This window comes from Aspergillus costaricaensis, assembly GCF_003184835.1.
Source record: "Aspergillus costaricaensis CBS 115574 unplaced genomic scaffold BO79scaffold_2, whole genome shotgun sequence".
NCBI classification, from domain to species: Eukaryota; Fungi; Ascomycota; class Eurotiomycetes; order Eurotiales; family Aspergillaceae; genus Aspergillus; species Aspergillus costaricensis.
Window position 1 is genome coordinate 1,899,032 of NW_020291802.1, and position 12,391 is coordinate 1,911,422.

The window sequence follows — 12,391 nt, forward strand, 5'->3', positions numbered from 1 at the left end:
ACAGTAATATAAAGAAATGAAATCCATCCACCTTTTCAAACACTTGACTCACTGCCCATATGCTAGCAACTCTCAATTAACTCAGCTCAAGATTTCAAAATGTTTTATCTGTTATAGGCTTCTACAGTACATAAGAGAGAATCATTCGATTTCTGCAGAAATCCACCACAGTAGTAAGTTTGAGTAGAGGTAGATGATCCGCATCGCAACCATATCCATAACCATACCATAACCATAACCCTAATTAGATGCAAATGCCAAACACCATTGGAAAAAGAAAAAGAGAAGAGTTGCTTCTAGAAAAGGTAGTACAAGTATTCGTCTATACAACACCCGCTCTGCACTCCGTCTTGGCTTTCTTTTTTTTCACTACTTATAGAGCGTCTTATTCTTAACTGGTTTTTCACTTTGTGTAGCCCACACAGTTCCTGCCGGCTGATTAGTATTGATGATACATCCATCCTGATTCTGCTGAGATGTCTTACGTTTGTCGTAACCACCAGTCTTTAACTAACACCTCTTGAATAATCGGAAACTAAATAGCAGGACACTCCCACGTATCCCGCTTAATCTTCATCAAAGCCGACTGTTTATGCGGAAACGAAACCTCGCCTTCCTTGTAGAAGCCTGCTTCTTGGAGGTACGTAATCAATCTATTCACCCCATTAGTATCTGTACCTATACCTTTTTTCGTTGAGTGATGGTAGTAATAGTGGGGACATACTTGAAATTATCCACCCTCGGCTCCAACATAACCGTCTGGGTTCTCGAATCCGCCAAAAAGCAATAATGCACCAGCGCACTCAACCAAATCTGCACGCGGTGAGGACCACGGTACTCCTGCTCGCCGATCAACAGGTGAATGCCTCGATCGTAATTGTCGGCTCCGCCAATTAACGGCCCCAGCCGGTCTTCCTTCACCCAGTACAGCTCGAAGTAGCCAAATGGCTTGCCGTCCCAGCAGCCGATAACGGGGAAACTGTGCTTGCTACTGAGATTGGTGCGCAGGAATTTCTCCTGATGTTCGATGGGGCCGGCTTCGCCCCAGGAGGCGTTGACGCGTGGGTCGTTCATCCATTTGTGCAGCAGGTCGAGGTCCGACGGCCCTGCGGTTAAGGGCTGGTCGAGACTGCTGGTGGAGTGGCTTGCGGAGTGGCTGGGTGTGGGGTTATTGGGGCGTGGGGCGGGATTTTTGTGAGATGGGGGGATGTAGGGGATGCGGAAGGAGAGGTATTGTTGCACGCTGGGGATGTAACGGATGTAGAAGACGTCGCCTTGGTGCGGGGGTTTAGGGCGGATGGGGTGTCGGATGCCGTTGGTGAAAGTGTATTGGGTAGGAGGTGGAGGGAAGTATGTGGGCAGATGGCTGGTAGAGGCAAAGGGACCTTCGTTGGGAACGTAATGTGCGACCTCTTGGCCGGCTGTGTGAGCGAGGTTGAAGCTCTCGCGCGACGGCGAGGCCACGCGCTGGACAAAAGGAGAGCCGGACACCGACTGGGGGATGGTCTGCGGGCTCATGGTGAAGACGAACAGCCGGGGGTCGATCTGCCAGAAGCTGCGACGGCTGACGAACATGTTGGCCCAGGATTGCGGGTCATAGGGCTCGGCGCCGACGGACGAGTCCTCGGAGGCAATGAGGCCCATGCGCTCGAGCTTCTGGAGCAGCGTGCGACCCTTGAAGAAGCCTTCGCGCTTGATGTTAACGCGCCAGTCGCCTCTGGGCTGGCCAGAAGGCGGGGTATTGGCGGAGGCGTCAGTCTGCAGACGACGGTCGGGCTGGGGTTCGTGGAAGTACCACCACAGCGTGACCCAGAGCATCATGGCGATCTGGCGAGTGGGGGAGCTGACCGGCTTGTAGTCACTGCTGGGTGGGTCGACAATGTAGGAGATGTAGAGGGAGTCATCGCGCAGGGTGGGGGTGGTGAAACGAGTTAGGCGGGCACGTTGCTCATCATCGCCAGTCCCGCGAGTTCGACCACGCTCTTCATCGTTGGTGTCTGTGGTGTCGGGGTCCGGACGGTTGGTGGCAAGCACAATACTCCAGCCAGGAGGCACGATGGACTGGCTGGAGTTGACATCGTTGGATTTGAAGGTGAAGCCACCGAAGACGGGGGAGACTGTGAAGCTCAGCCCGTTGGGCAGATGGCACACGTGATGGCGCATAGTTGCTGACTTAACCTGACTTGGAGCAGGAAAGGGGAAGAAGAGGAAGCAGGAAGAGAAAGCAAGAGGCAGGGAAGAAGAAAGAGTAAATAGTCACTAGTAAATGGTAGTATCTACACAGTGGGGGGGGGCAAAGAATGAGCTTGTGTGGGATGATGCGCCGTTGCCCCTCACTGGGTTTTTGACGATCGCGCGGCGCCTGCAGGAAACTCACTTTTGCTTTCACCGGCGCTGCAGGAAATAGATCAGCCCAGTTCGGGTGCTGTCCGACTGGGTGGCCACATGTTCCTGGGGTGCCAATGGATCCCCGCGGCAGCACGAGAGATGCAGAAGTTGCAGTGAGCTGAGGCAGATGAAGCAGAAGCAGAACAAGAAATGAAGCTCAACGAAAAGAAAAGAGAGACGATGGTTGATGTCATGTTCCGGGCGGTCAGCAAAATAGTCGAAATTGGGAGAGTTGATTGGCTGGGAGTCCATTCCTTACCCTATTTTCTCTGATTTACTTCTAATTTACTTGATATTTTTATGAGCATTCAAGAAAGATGGTGAACAATAGAATAGAATAAAGATAGGATGAATGAATGATTGAATTGAATATGGATATCATAGTCCAGCAATTACCTCCTTCCCGGTGCCTGCATCGTGAGTTTCAAGTAATTACTACATGAAAAGAAAGAAAAGCAATCAAAATTCCTCCAGTGTCGTGCCCACTCCCTTCTCCCGCGCCAGCCGCACCAGATCGCCGCCCGTCACCAGATCCATCAAGCCCATCCCCACGCTCTTGAAGATCACATTGCCGCGCTCCACCCAGTCCCGAAGACTCTTGCCATCCTCACTGTTGTCGCCCTCCCCGCGCGACGCATCCCGAACAATCAGCAGCTCTCCCAATTCCACCACCTGATGTGGCCGAATGCCCGCCTGCACAATCTCGCCGGCTTCTTTCAGCGCCGCATCCAAGCTGTCCACAACCACCACGCCACTCCGTCGCACATGCTTGTGGAAATGCCGATGCGAGCTGTGCACCGTCACCTCGTCGCGCAGCAACTCAGGTGGCAGCTCCGTCATATGCGGCCGGTATGATCCAATCGCGCTGATCAGACGGCCCTTTCGGCGTCCGTCGCGCGACGTGAGGATGTGTGCAGGGAATAGCGGTTCCGTCGAGGGCGTGCAGCAGAAGATTGCATCTGCCTTGAGCAGCGCATCGTGCAGGATGCGGTCGTACTCGACAAAGTCCGTGCTGACGGCGGAGAATTTCACATCGCCGCGCCAGCTGGCGTTTTCGGGGCTGTAGATATCACGCAGCAGCTGGGCCGCACGGTCAAAGGATCGGTTGATAATATACACTCGTTTGATGCCCTCTCCACGCAGGATCAGCGCCAGCCGAATGTGCCAGTATGCCTGCTTGCCCGCTCCGAATACCACCACGGTCCGCACGCGCTTGCGTTTGTTGAGGGTCATAGTGGCGGTCAGGGCAGTGCGGAAGGGGGTGAGTTCGTGGGCGTTGATCAGTCCAAAGGGTAAGCTCGTCTCGTCGATCAGTGTCACCGTCCCTTGCGGGGAGGTATCGCGGGAGCCGGCGGCGGGCCAGGCCCCCATGGTGTTGGACAAACCGGTGTCGATGGGTTGTTGGTTCACGCAGCCGGGGGTCAGGGATTTGCTGCTGGAGGAGGGAGATGAGGAGGTATGGTCGTCGTCCTCTTGGGAGGACACGGATTGTTCACTGCCTTCAGAGGAGATGGAGGACATGGACTTGCGCTGGTTGACTCGGCTGGAGGAGGACGTCCGGGAGGCTGTGGAGGACAAGTCTAAAGCAGGATCGACGGAGCAGCCGGCCTGACCGTTATCTTGTAAAGAGATCATCTTCATGCCCAGGGTGTTGCCCGTGCTGGCGGGCATGAACAGAGTGGTGCAACCATTCTGACGGGTAATGGCCGTGCGCGTAGGTTGGTAGGCGGCCGCACAGCCCTTTTCTTGGCTACCGGTGGAGTAGTCCCTCAGAGCATTGGAAAGGTTCTGCTGGAGGTCGATAATCTGGTCGCGCGAGAGCGACAGGAGGAGAGAGCGGAGTTGTGTTTGAGAGAGGATGGTGAGTGGCATGATAAGCAGTTGATAAGAAAGAGAGGAAGAGGGAGGGGAGAGTAGGAGAGTAGAGGAGGGAGGGATGGGATGGAGGATGGGGGAGAGGTGGAGAAGAACGAGCAGGGCAAGGGACAGTCCGGGAACAGCGGAGACGATGGGGGAGTTAATATATTAATTTAGTATCTGAGTACATGCGATAAAGACACGGACAGAGAGAGAGAAAGTCGCGAAGACGCAAGCGGGCGGGTTCACTTTTCTGGGCGGGCGGACCGGATGACGACAATCTCTCAGCCTCGGCGGGGCGTTGGATAATACCGATTATCTTATTTTTCCCTTTGAAAATGGAAGATAATACTGTAGAATAATTCAAGGTGATATCCCAAGTATACACACCCACAAGTAATTGATAGTCCGGTCCATCAATTCCTATCCCTGATGGAAGGGTAGAAGTGATCATCGGAAAGGAAGCCACTCGGGGAATTTGCTCGTGCGTCTATACCTTGTAGTACTTTTAGTCCAGTAAGTAGTAGTGATGATACACCCTCCACCATCCATTATCATCCCAAAACTCTCTCCTTTGTTGGATTGGTTTGTTAATTGCCCAGCATTGGCATCTCCAACTATCTGATACATACATAACTCCCCAATTACACACTTCGAGGCAATTCTGGCGAATTCGATACTATAAATACCATACGAACTGGTAATCCCCTCTTCCCTTCCCCTTGGCATCCATCCACCACCACTGGCAACTAGTCCTAATCCAGTAAGTATCTGGGGGGGGGAAGGATGGGTGGGGTGGAGCCCAGACACTAAACTAGGAAATCCTCCTCCCCACCACCCAATCCATCCGCAACGGGAAGGGGAAATAATCAGCAGAAAAAAGAAAGAAAAAAGCAATTGTCATTTCCATAAATTCAAGACAAGATTCGATAGTTTCTGCCGTTGTGTTGCTTGTCTCTCAATAATTCATCCACTAGTTGGTGGTTCTACTTGTCATAAAGGGTAATGGGGTTGGCTGTCATATCATTTCGTGATACCATTAATTGCTAATTGCTAACTACATACTGTAATGCGACAATGTTGGTTGGTTTGTGTCTGACGTATACCAGCATACTGAGGACTATGATCTCCGTGGCATGAAGTACGTACTTGCATACATAACTATAACTCCTACGGAGTACCAGTTACTACTAGACATCCGTGGTGATGGCTGAAACATCTTGCAACAGGCAGATGCATAAGCCAGTATAGAGTACAGATTGTCTGCCTATCTACTCTCCATCCATCCGATTACGCATCATCCATTCCAATTCCACGTAAGTCCATCCCCCCTCTCTCTACCCCAGATAAGCATTGTTGAAAGTATTCCCACATTCCTATCTTCTCCGCGCGTACCATGCACAAAAGTACATTCCTCATTCCTCGCTGTCAATCAACCATCCCCTCTCGCCACCCTTACTCCTCCAACGGCTACTATCGGCCCTGCACTCTGCCATCTCATTGCTCGCACGGATACCATTTCCTTCTGTCCAGATGATCAAGCACAATACCTTATAGTCAATACTCATGTATTAATCAGATGATGATAATAATAATAATAATAATAATACTATGCTATTATACCATAAGTAGGGCGCAAATCTACCGTGCTTGTACATACAGATCCAGGTAATAATATCATCATCAAAGGGGTCAGTTGGGCAATCTGGGACGGAAGTATTGGGTAGAAAAAATAAAGATTCACCGACGCGGAAGCATCCAAAAAAAAATAAGTCAAGAATGAACAAAAAGCAAAATACACATGGAAGAAAAATCAATATCCAAAGAGACCAGTATCAACGCCGCTGTGCAATGCATATTCAATCACCATCACGGGATACGAGTGTAAGTACTATCCTCTTGTAGATCACGGGAAGAGAGAGGGGTAGAGGGTATTGGGTCAACTGCTTTTATCATCACACGGTAAGACAGAGAAAAGAAATTCATCAACTATCCCAAAATTTGGGATGATAGGGGGAAATGGAAAAGCAAAAATGCAATGCAGGTATTAGAAGACAATCGTCCGAAACTCATCAAGTCCAGCTCGATGAACCCTAATGCCGACGGCCTCCCATGTACGACCCTGCCGCGGATGCCAGGAACCGCGCTACAAACCCCGGGTGGGTTTGTCCGGGTCCATGTGCGTGACTCAGGGAGTGTCGGGCTTTCTTATTCGGCTGCGACAGCTCCTCCATTTTCGTGCCGCCCATCGAGACATAGCCGTTGCTCGCCGATGGGCTGCGACTGCCATCCACCACGTGCACCTCGTTCATACTGGCTATCGAGCTGGAGGTGCGCAGACTAGCGGGCGTGTCGCCCCGTGAGCTGGGTGCGATGCTGGAAGCACGCGAGCTCAGTGAGGGAAGCGTTTCAGCACGTGATAGGCCTGGGACATCCTGCAAAGCTGGCGGAGAAGAGACGGACGCATGGCTGCGGGTCGAGGGACGTCGACGGGGTGGGTACGGGCGGTACCGCTCCGACTCGGCCACGGACGCTGGAGAGGCGCAGTAAGAGCTGCCTGAGGAGACGGAAGAAAGGGAAGCTGACGATGCTGGGCTGGGGGGCAGACGTCTCCGTGTGGGAGACTCGCCAGGCAGACGGCGACCCTCGGCCTTCTGACGGTGAAGGCGAGCAGCAAACAGGTCGGCAGAGGCATGGAAGCGACGCCATTCACGGGGCTGACGCAGCTGAGCCTCGCGCTGCCGCTGCTCCTGGAGCTGGAGACGCCGACGGATGGGCATGAGGAACGGCTCCAGGTGGTGCAGGAGGTCGGCCTCGTCGACACGGATGTCCCAGTCCAGCAGGAAGAGCAGCTGACGCTCCATCAGGTTGACTTCGGGCAGCGAGAACCCAAAGCCCTCGTAGCCGCGGACGGAGGTGTACCGGGCCCAGTGCTTGTTCTTAGGACTGGAGTCGTTGAGGTTCTTGGCTGCCAGAATCAGGGAAGCCAGGAAAATGCGATGCACTGTGCAGCGCATGCCCTTGGCGACGGGGGGCAGGCGAGCCCGCAACCGGGCCAGGTAGACCAGCGAGGTCATCAGCGTCGGCACCTGCACCTGCGAGCGGAGTACTAGCGAGGTAATAAAGGTGGTGACAGATGGTAGAGGAGGCAGGTCTGCATCCAAGGGCGGCGTGCTGGGGGGAGTAGGCTGGCCATGCGCGTGATGCGCTGTCACATGCGGTTCGCAGCGGATGACCTGCATCGCTTGTTGAGCCAGATGAGAGATCATGTCTCGCGAGACGGGCTGCATGATGAACTCATGCAGCGCCGCCCGATCGAAATCCATGATGCCGGTGGTGGTGGTGGTGGTGGTGGTGGGGGATGCAAAGTTGGTGTAAGGAGAGTAGGGATGGACAGCCATGGTACTTTGCAGGATGCAGGGGAAGAAAAAGAGGAGAGACGAGAGAGCGATAGCCAGCAAACAAAAAAGAAAGCGAGCAAGACGCAGGATATAGAGAGGGCTTGAATAGACGAGTGAAGAATGTGAATCCTGCCAGCAGGAAAGGGTAAGGAATGTGTTGTCGTGTCAACCTCCGTGATGAATGGGCTTAAGATAGTAGTGAGACAGTCACTTGAGACAAGTGATAAGATCGGTTAATTGCCACTTGAGGGGAGGGAAGATCGTTCCAATATTAAATAGAGCAGAGACAAGACTTGTCAACGAGTTAATGATGATAATAAATAAAAATAGTATATAGTATAATAAGTAGAAGGGGTGGTGGTGGTGGTGGGGAAATAAAAATAACCACACGATGCTATGATGGCGGAGTAAGTGGTTGTTGATTATGATGTTTGTGTTGGTATAGTTAAATAACTTCCCTCGTGAAGAATGAATGACCGACCAGAAAAAAACAGCGACGAAACGACGGATCTTCCAAGCCTGATATAACACCAACAGCGAAGGCTGGACAGGAGCTGCAAGGACAGGAGGGCACCCGACGCGCATTGCATTACATGCATTCAAATCCATCCATTCAACCCCATCCAGGTTGGGACCTGACAAGCACCCTAGACAAGAACGAACTAACCACCAGTCCTGCAGGGGCCGATCGATGGATGATCGCTGGATGTGGGTTTGGCGCGCGCGACAGCCCGAGACCACCAGTAGCCAAGCATAACGGGATGATGGGATGATTGGATGACAGGATTGGAAGGGAAGAAGGGCACAAAAATGGAACTGGAATTATGTGTAAGTTGTCTGTGTCTGTGTGTCCTGGGGTGGGTTTGGGGGCGCGCGCCAAAAGAATGCCCAAGACACGAGATGCAGGAATGAATCAAGGAGCGTGGCGGGAAAAAAAAAAAAAGAGTGAGAGGCCCAGCTGAGCGCGTCGCCAGCACGAAGTCTCCCATCACGATCCTGGAACGCGTGAGAGATACTTGGCCAGCCTGATGTTATTTCTAATTATACTCAAGGAGAATTTCTACAACATGTGTTAGTTATTTTTCCCCCCATTCCAGTCTGATTGATTGATTGATGCTACCCCTCTCTTTTCCTCCCTGTCAGCACTTTAGGGCTGCTGCACTTAAGCGCCCGGATGCAAGCGCCGCAATTGATGATCGTGCATAAGTTGGTAGGCTAGCTAAAATAGCTGGATGTGATTGTGCTTGCCCCTCATGCTGATGCTTCTATTCTTGTTACTTCACCTGGCTAGCTGCTACACTGGCTACGCCTGCCTGTCTTGCATTGGCTCTGCTTGACATCCCTCTCTTCTCCACCTCCGCGGTTAGGTCTCAATGTGGGTGACGATGGTTATATTTAGCAATCTTGATGGAATTCCTCCATGATTATCAACCCAACGGGGTTCCAGGCCTATGTACATATGATGATTCGACCGTCGCCTCGTCGCCCCGGCGCGTCATCAAACCATCGACTCCTGCTTGCCACCCCAAGTAAACCCCCCCCTCCCCCCCTTCTTCAGGAAAACAACCCCCCCTCGTCCTATAACTATGTCCCTCCGGTATCCTGCCTAGGGAGCTGAAACACGGCGCCTACATTCTCATCCTCCGCTCCTAACAATCCCTTTTTGAAATCATTAGTATGTATCCTGCCACACTCGGTGTTTGTGATTTTATTTACTCGATGGAAACGGAGTACTCGGACACCTTCAGCTCGGCGTTGCTGCCGGTGAAGGGCTCGGTACCCGCCTCAAGGGTGGTCAGGTACAGGCTGTCAGAGACACCCTCGTTGTCCACCAGGTAGGTGAAGAAGTCGTTCAGGTCACCGGAGAAGTCCTCGGTGGTCGACTGGGCGACGAAGCTGTAGACGGTGGTGTCGCCGTTGGGGCCGGTGTACAGGTCCCAGGTCACGCCGTTGATCGTCGGGGTGGCAATGGTGGAGCCGGTCGACGAGATGGGGCCAGCACCGCCGAGAGCAGCAAGCCAGACCATGATCTCGTACTCATCGGAAGAGGCGTCGGCGGTCGAGCCCAGGAACATGTCGTAGGCCACGTCGGCCACGATATCGGAGCCAGAGTAACTATTCCCAAAGAGTCAGCATGCGTCCTGATGGTCGGTCGGAAGGTTTAGGCTGCAACATACGTCCACTTCCAGGTGGAGGGGATGCTAGAGATGGAGCTCAGCTGAGTACCAGTGAACTGCAGAGCAGCGTTGGCGTAGCTCTTGACGTCACTGCTGCCACCCTCCCAGGACCAGCTGGTGTGCCAGGCGATCTCGCTGCCGCTGGCCGAGTCGACGCCAGTGCACTGGGAGCCGCTGGAGGCGTTGTCTTCACCCCAGAGGTCGTTGTACAGGATGAAGTCACCGGCGGTGGCGGTACCCCATTGGTCGCAGAAGTCGCTGCGGCGGCTGATAGAGGCGGCCGAAGCCAAAGAAAGAAGAGCGGAAAGAGCGAGAACCTTCATGGTGATGGTGATTATTGGTCAAAGGAAAGACGAATGGTCGGGTAAAGTATTGATATTGGTGCAATGTGCGATCAACGTCCACTGACCCAGAGAATTATAGTGTATGAGCTGCTGAAGAGAAATCCATCTTCCTCCGACCGGGCTGCCTTCTTATAGCCATGGGTGTGCCGTCTAGGTCTTCTGGAACAGGATAAAATTAGGCATAGCCCTCATCAAGCAGAAACAGCCGGGGCGATTTAGCCTATGGACCTGCTGAGCTTGGTCCTCATGGCCGTTGAGACATGTGCACTCAGAGTCAACGGAGGTTCTTGGAAACTCCGTCGCCGAATGGATCCTGACCCCGAGTGGACCAGGAGGGAGAAGGCCGATAGGATGAGTGTGGTGCTTGTTCCTGGTTTCGAAACGGTCCCACGGAATGCCCCGTGCAGGATGGAGGTCAACCAAACTCACGGACACGGTGGAAATATCCAGAGGAAGTTTAGATCAGGGGAATCTCAGTGGATTCGTCATCTCGAGACGGTATAATGTCCCGGATGAGAGGGGGCAGCCACGGAGATGGTCCGTTTCGGATTAGATAACAGGATGCCGTTTAAATGAATGTCTAGGACGCCCGAGGGGGGCGTGGCTCGTCCGCAGGGTTCCAAAAGGTGGACAGCTTTATTAATCGATCGGACTAATCCCCAATCGGGCTCCGTCGAGACACATGGTGCTGTCAGAACAAGCTATTTTTGTGGACGGATTAATTTGACGTTGGATATTATCGAGGTAGAGTTAGTTAGTTACTCCGTAGTACAGACTAGTTAGTGAGTTGACTCGGGGAAATGAATAATCACGGGATGATCAGAATGATAGTTTTGGCGTGTTTGACAGCCAGGCAAACACGGCCAAAAGCTGCTGTCTGCTGCTGACTCAGCCGGACCATCCTGGTAGCCTTCCCGGATCAGGCAACCCTGGAATTGAATATCCTCAATCCATCAATCAGAACAATAAAGAATAATCACCCCATCCTTTCCACACCCTCTCCTCTCTTTCTCCTTCCCACGCCCTCCCCCCTTCCCCACCACCCATTAGCTCTCTGCAGCTTCTGTTTTTCCGGCCAATTGCTTTCCGGAACAGCTCGTCATCATGCGCTGCGCTAGCTTCGCCGTGGCCCTCCTGGCCCTTTTTACCGGTCTCTACAGCTACCTGAACGCGCGGCTGGAGCAGTTCTACATCTTCGATCCTTCCCACTTGCACGACCTGTCGCAGCGCGCCATTGCGGCCCACGGTAATGACACTCGCTCGGTCGTGAACTTCATCGTCTCCGAGCTGGGCGAGAAGGTCACCGACACGCACCTGAACCTGGACGAGGAATGGGTGTTCAACAACGCCGGTGGTGCGATGGGGGCAATGTATATTATTCATGCTAGTGCGTCCCCTCTTTTGCTCCATACCACCTCTATATTTATCCATAGTGTCTGTGCTAAGCTTTATTTTCCCTCTAGGTATCACGGAGTACTTGATCATTTTCGGTATGGCTTCCCCTGTCTTCCGGTTATTTTTATGCCCTTGATTACACGTGCTAATACTCTCTCCTCATGCATTAGGCACCGCTATTGGTACTGAGGGCCACACTGGCCGTCACACGGCCGATGACTACTTCAACATCCTTCAGGGCACCCAGCTCGCCTACGTTCCTGGATCCTACGAGCCCGAGGTTTACCCCCAGGGTAGCGTGCACCACCTCCGCCGCGGTGAGGTCAAGCAGTACAAGATGGATGAGTCCTGCTTTGCTCTGGAGTACGCCCGTGGCTGGATCCCCCCGATGCTCTTCTTCGGATACGCCGATACCTTCTCCAGCACTCTCGACTTCCCGACCCTGTGGGCGACCTCGAGAATCACTGGTCGCGAGATGATCTCCAACCTGCTCAAGGGCAAGATGTAAACGATAGATGGCGAGATGATGGGTATATGTATAATACTATTACTATTCTCACTACATTAGATAGACGACGACGTTGTCCGATAGAATACACTACCATTTAATAACGCTACCACAATTCATCCTTTCACCCCCTTACCTCTTTCTCTTCTCCGTTGTGCCTGTTTATTTTTCACCCTTCCCGGGGAACTAACCACACAAACACTGCAAACACACCCACACCCTGACTCATCCAATCCCTTATCGATAAGCCAACATCCAGGCCCGCGAAATCAGTTTATCAAAAATTGCTCCCCTCATCGCCTCCACCATCACCCACTATAC

General features: G+C 52.8%; 5 protein-coding genes across 5 annotated transcripts; 1 reads left to right on the forward strand and 4 right to left on the reverse strand.

The window, feature by feature from the left end:
* Positions 1-139: 139 nt before the first annotated feature.
* On the reverse strand, positions 140-2,325 carry BO79DRAFT_165069 (GNAT family N-acetyltransferase). Its single transcript, XM_025679235.1, has 3 exons — positions 725-2,325; positions 486-653; positions 140-428 (listed from the first exon to the last, which is right to left on the reverse strand). The coding sequence occupies exons 1-2, from the start codon at positions 2,161-2,163 to the stop codon at positions 536-538; spliced, it is 1,557 nt and encodes a 518-aa protein (XP_025544799.1). The 5' UTR covers positions 2,164-2,325; the 3' UTR covers positions 140-428; positions 486-535.
* A 427-nt stretch (positions 2,326-2,752) lies between these two features.
* Positions 2,753-4,438, reverse strand: BO79DRAFT_206731 (putative proline utilization protein PrnX-like). Its single transcript, XM_025682036.1, has one exon. It carries the CDS (start codon positions 4,258-4,260, stop codon positions 2,848-2,850), a length of 1,413 nt encoding a protein of 470 aa, XP_025544800.1. The 5' UTR covers positions 4,261-4,438; the 3' UTR covers positions 2,753-2,847.
* A 1,421-nt stretch (positions 4,439-5,859) lies between these two features.
* BO79DRAFT_27850 (cyclin family protein) lies at positions 5,860-8,115 on the reverse strand. Its single transcript, XM_025687911.1, has one exon. The coding sequence runs from the start codon at positions 7,644-7,646 to the stop codon at positions 6,339-6,341; it is 1,308 nt and encodes a 435-aa protein (XP_025544801.1). The 5' UTR covers positions 7,647-8,115; the 3' UTR covers positions 5,860-6,338.
* A 1,243-nt stretch (positions 8,116-9,358) lies between these two features.
* xgeA (putative endoglucanase) lies at positions 9,359-10,146 on the reverse strand (the record flags this gene model as incomplete). The annotated part of the gene is made up of 2 exons (XM_025683672.1): positions 9,359-9,761; positions 9,824-10,146. The coding sequence occupies 2 exons, from the start codon at positions 10,144-10,146 to the stop codon at positions 9,359-9,361; spliced, it is 726 nt and encodes a 241-aa protein (XP_025544802.1).
* A 1,125-nt stretch (positions 10,147-11,271) lies between these two features.
* On the forward strand, positions 11,272-12,178 carry erg2 (C-8 sterol isomerase ERG2; the record flags this gene model as incomplete). Its single annotated transcript, XM_025687126.1, has 3 exons — positions 11,272-11,554; positions 11,631-11,657; positions 11,733-12,178. The coding sequence occupies 3 exons, from the start codon at positions 11,272-11,274 to the stop codon at positions 12,068-12,070; spliced, it is 648 nt and encodes a 215-aa protein (XP_025544803.1). The 3' UTR covers positions 12,071-12,178.
* Between the last annotated feature and the right edge of the window lie 213 nt (positions 12,179-12,391).

Bases quoted from the DNA above. Each gene is read 5' to 3' on its own strand.
- BO79DRAFT_27850 (XM_025687911.1), bottom strand. From the start codon at position 7,646: ATGGCTGTCCATCCCTACTCTCCTTACACCAACTTTGCATCCCCCACC.
- BO79DRAFT_165069 (XM_025679235.1), bottom strand. From the start codon at position 2,163: ATGCGCCATCACGTGTGCCATCTGCCCAACGGGCTGAGCTTCACAGTC. The intron at 654-724 runs GTATGTCCCCAC...TGGGGTGAATAG, and splicing joins CCGAGGGTGGATAATTTCAA to ATTGATTACGTACCTCCAAG.
- BO79DRAFT_206731 (XM_025682036.1), bottom strand. From the start codon at position 4,260: ATGCCACTCACCATCCTCTCTCAAACACAACTCCGCTCTCTCCTCCTG.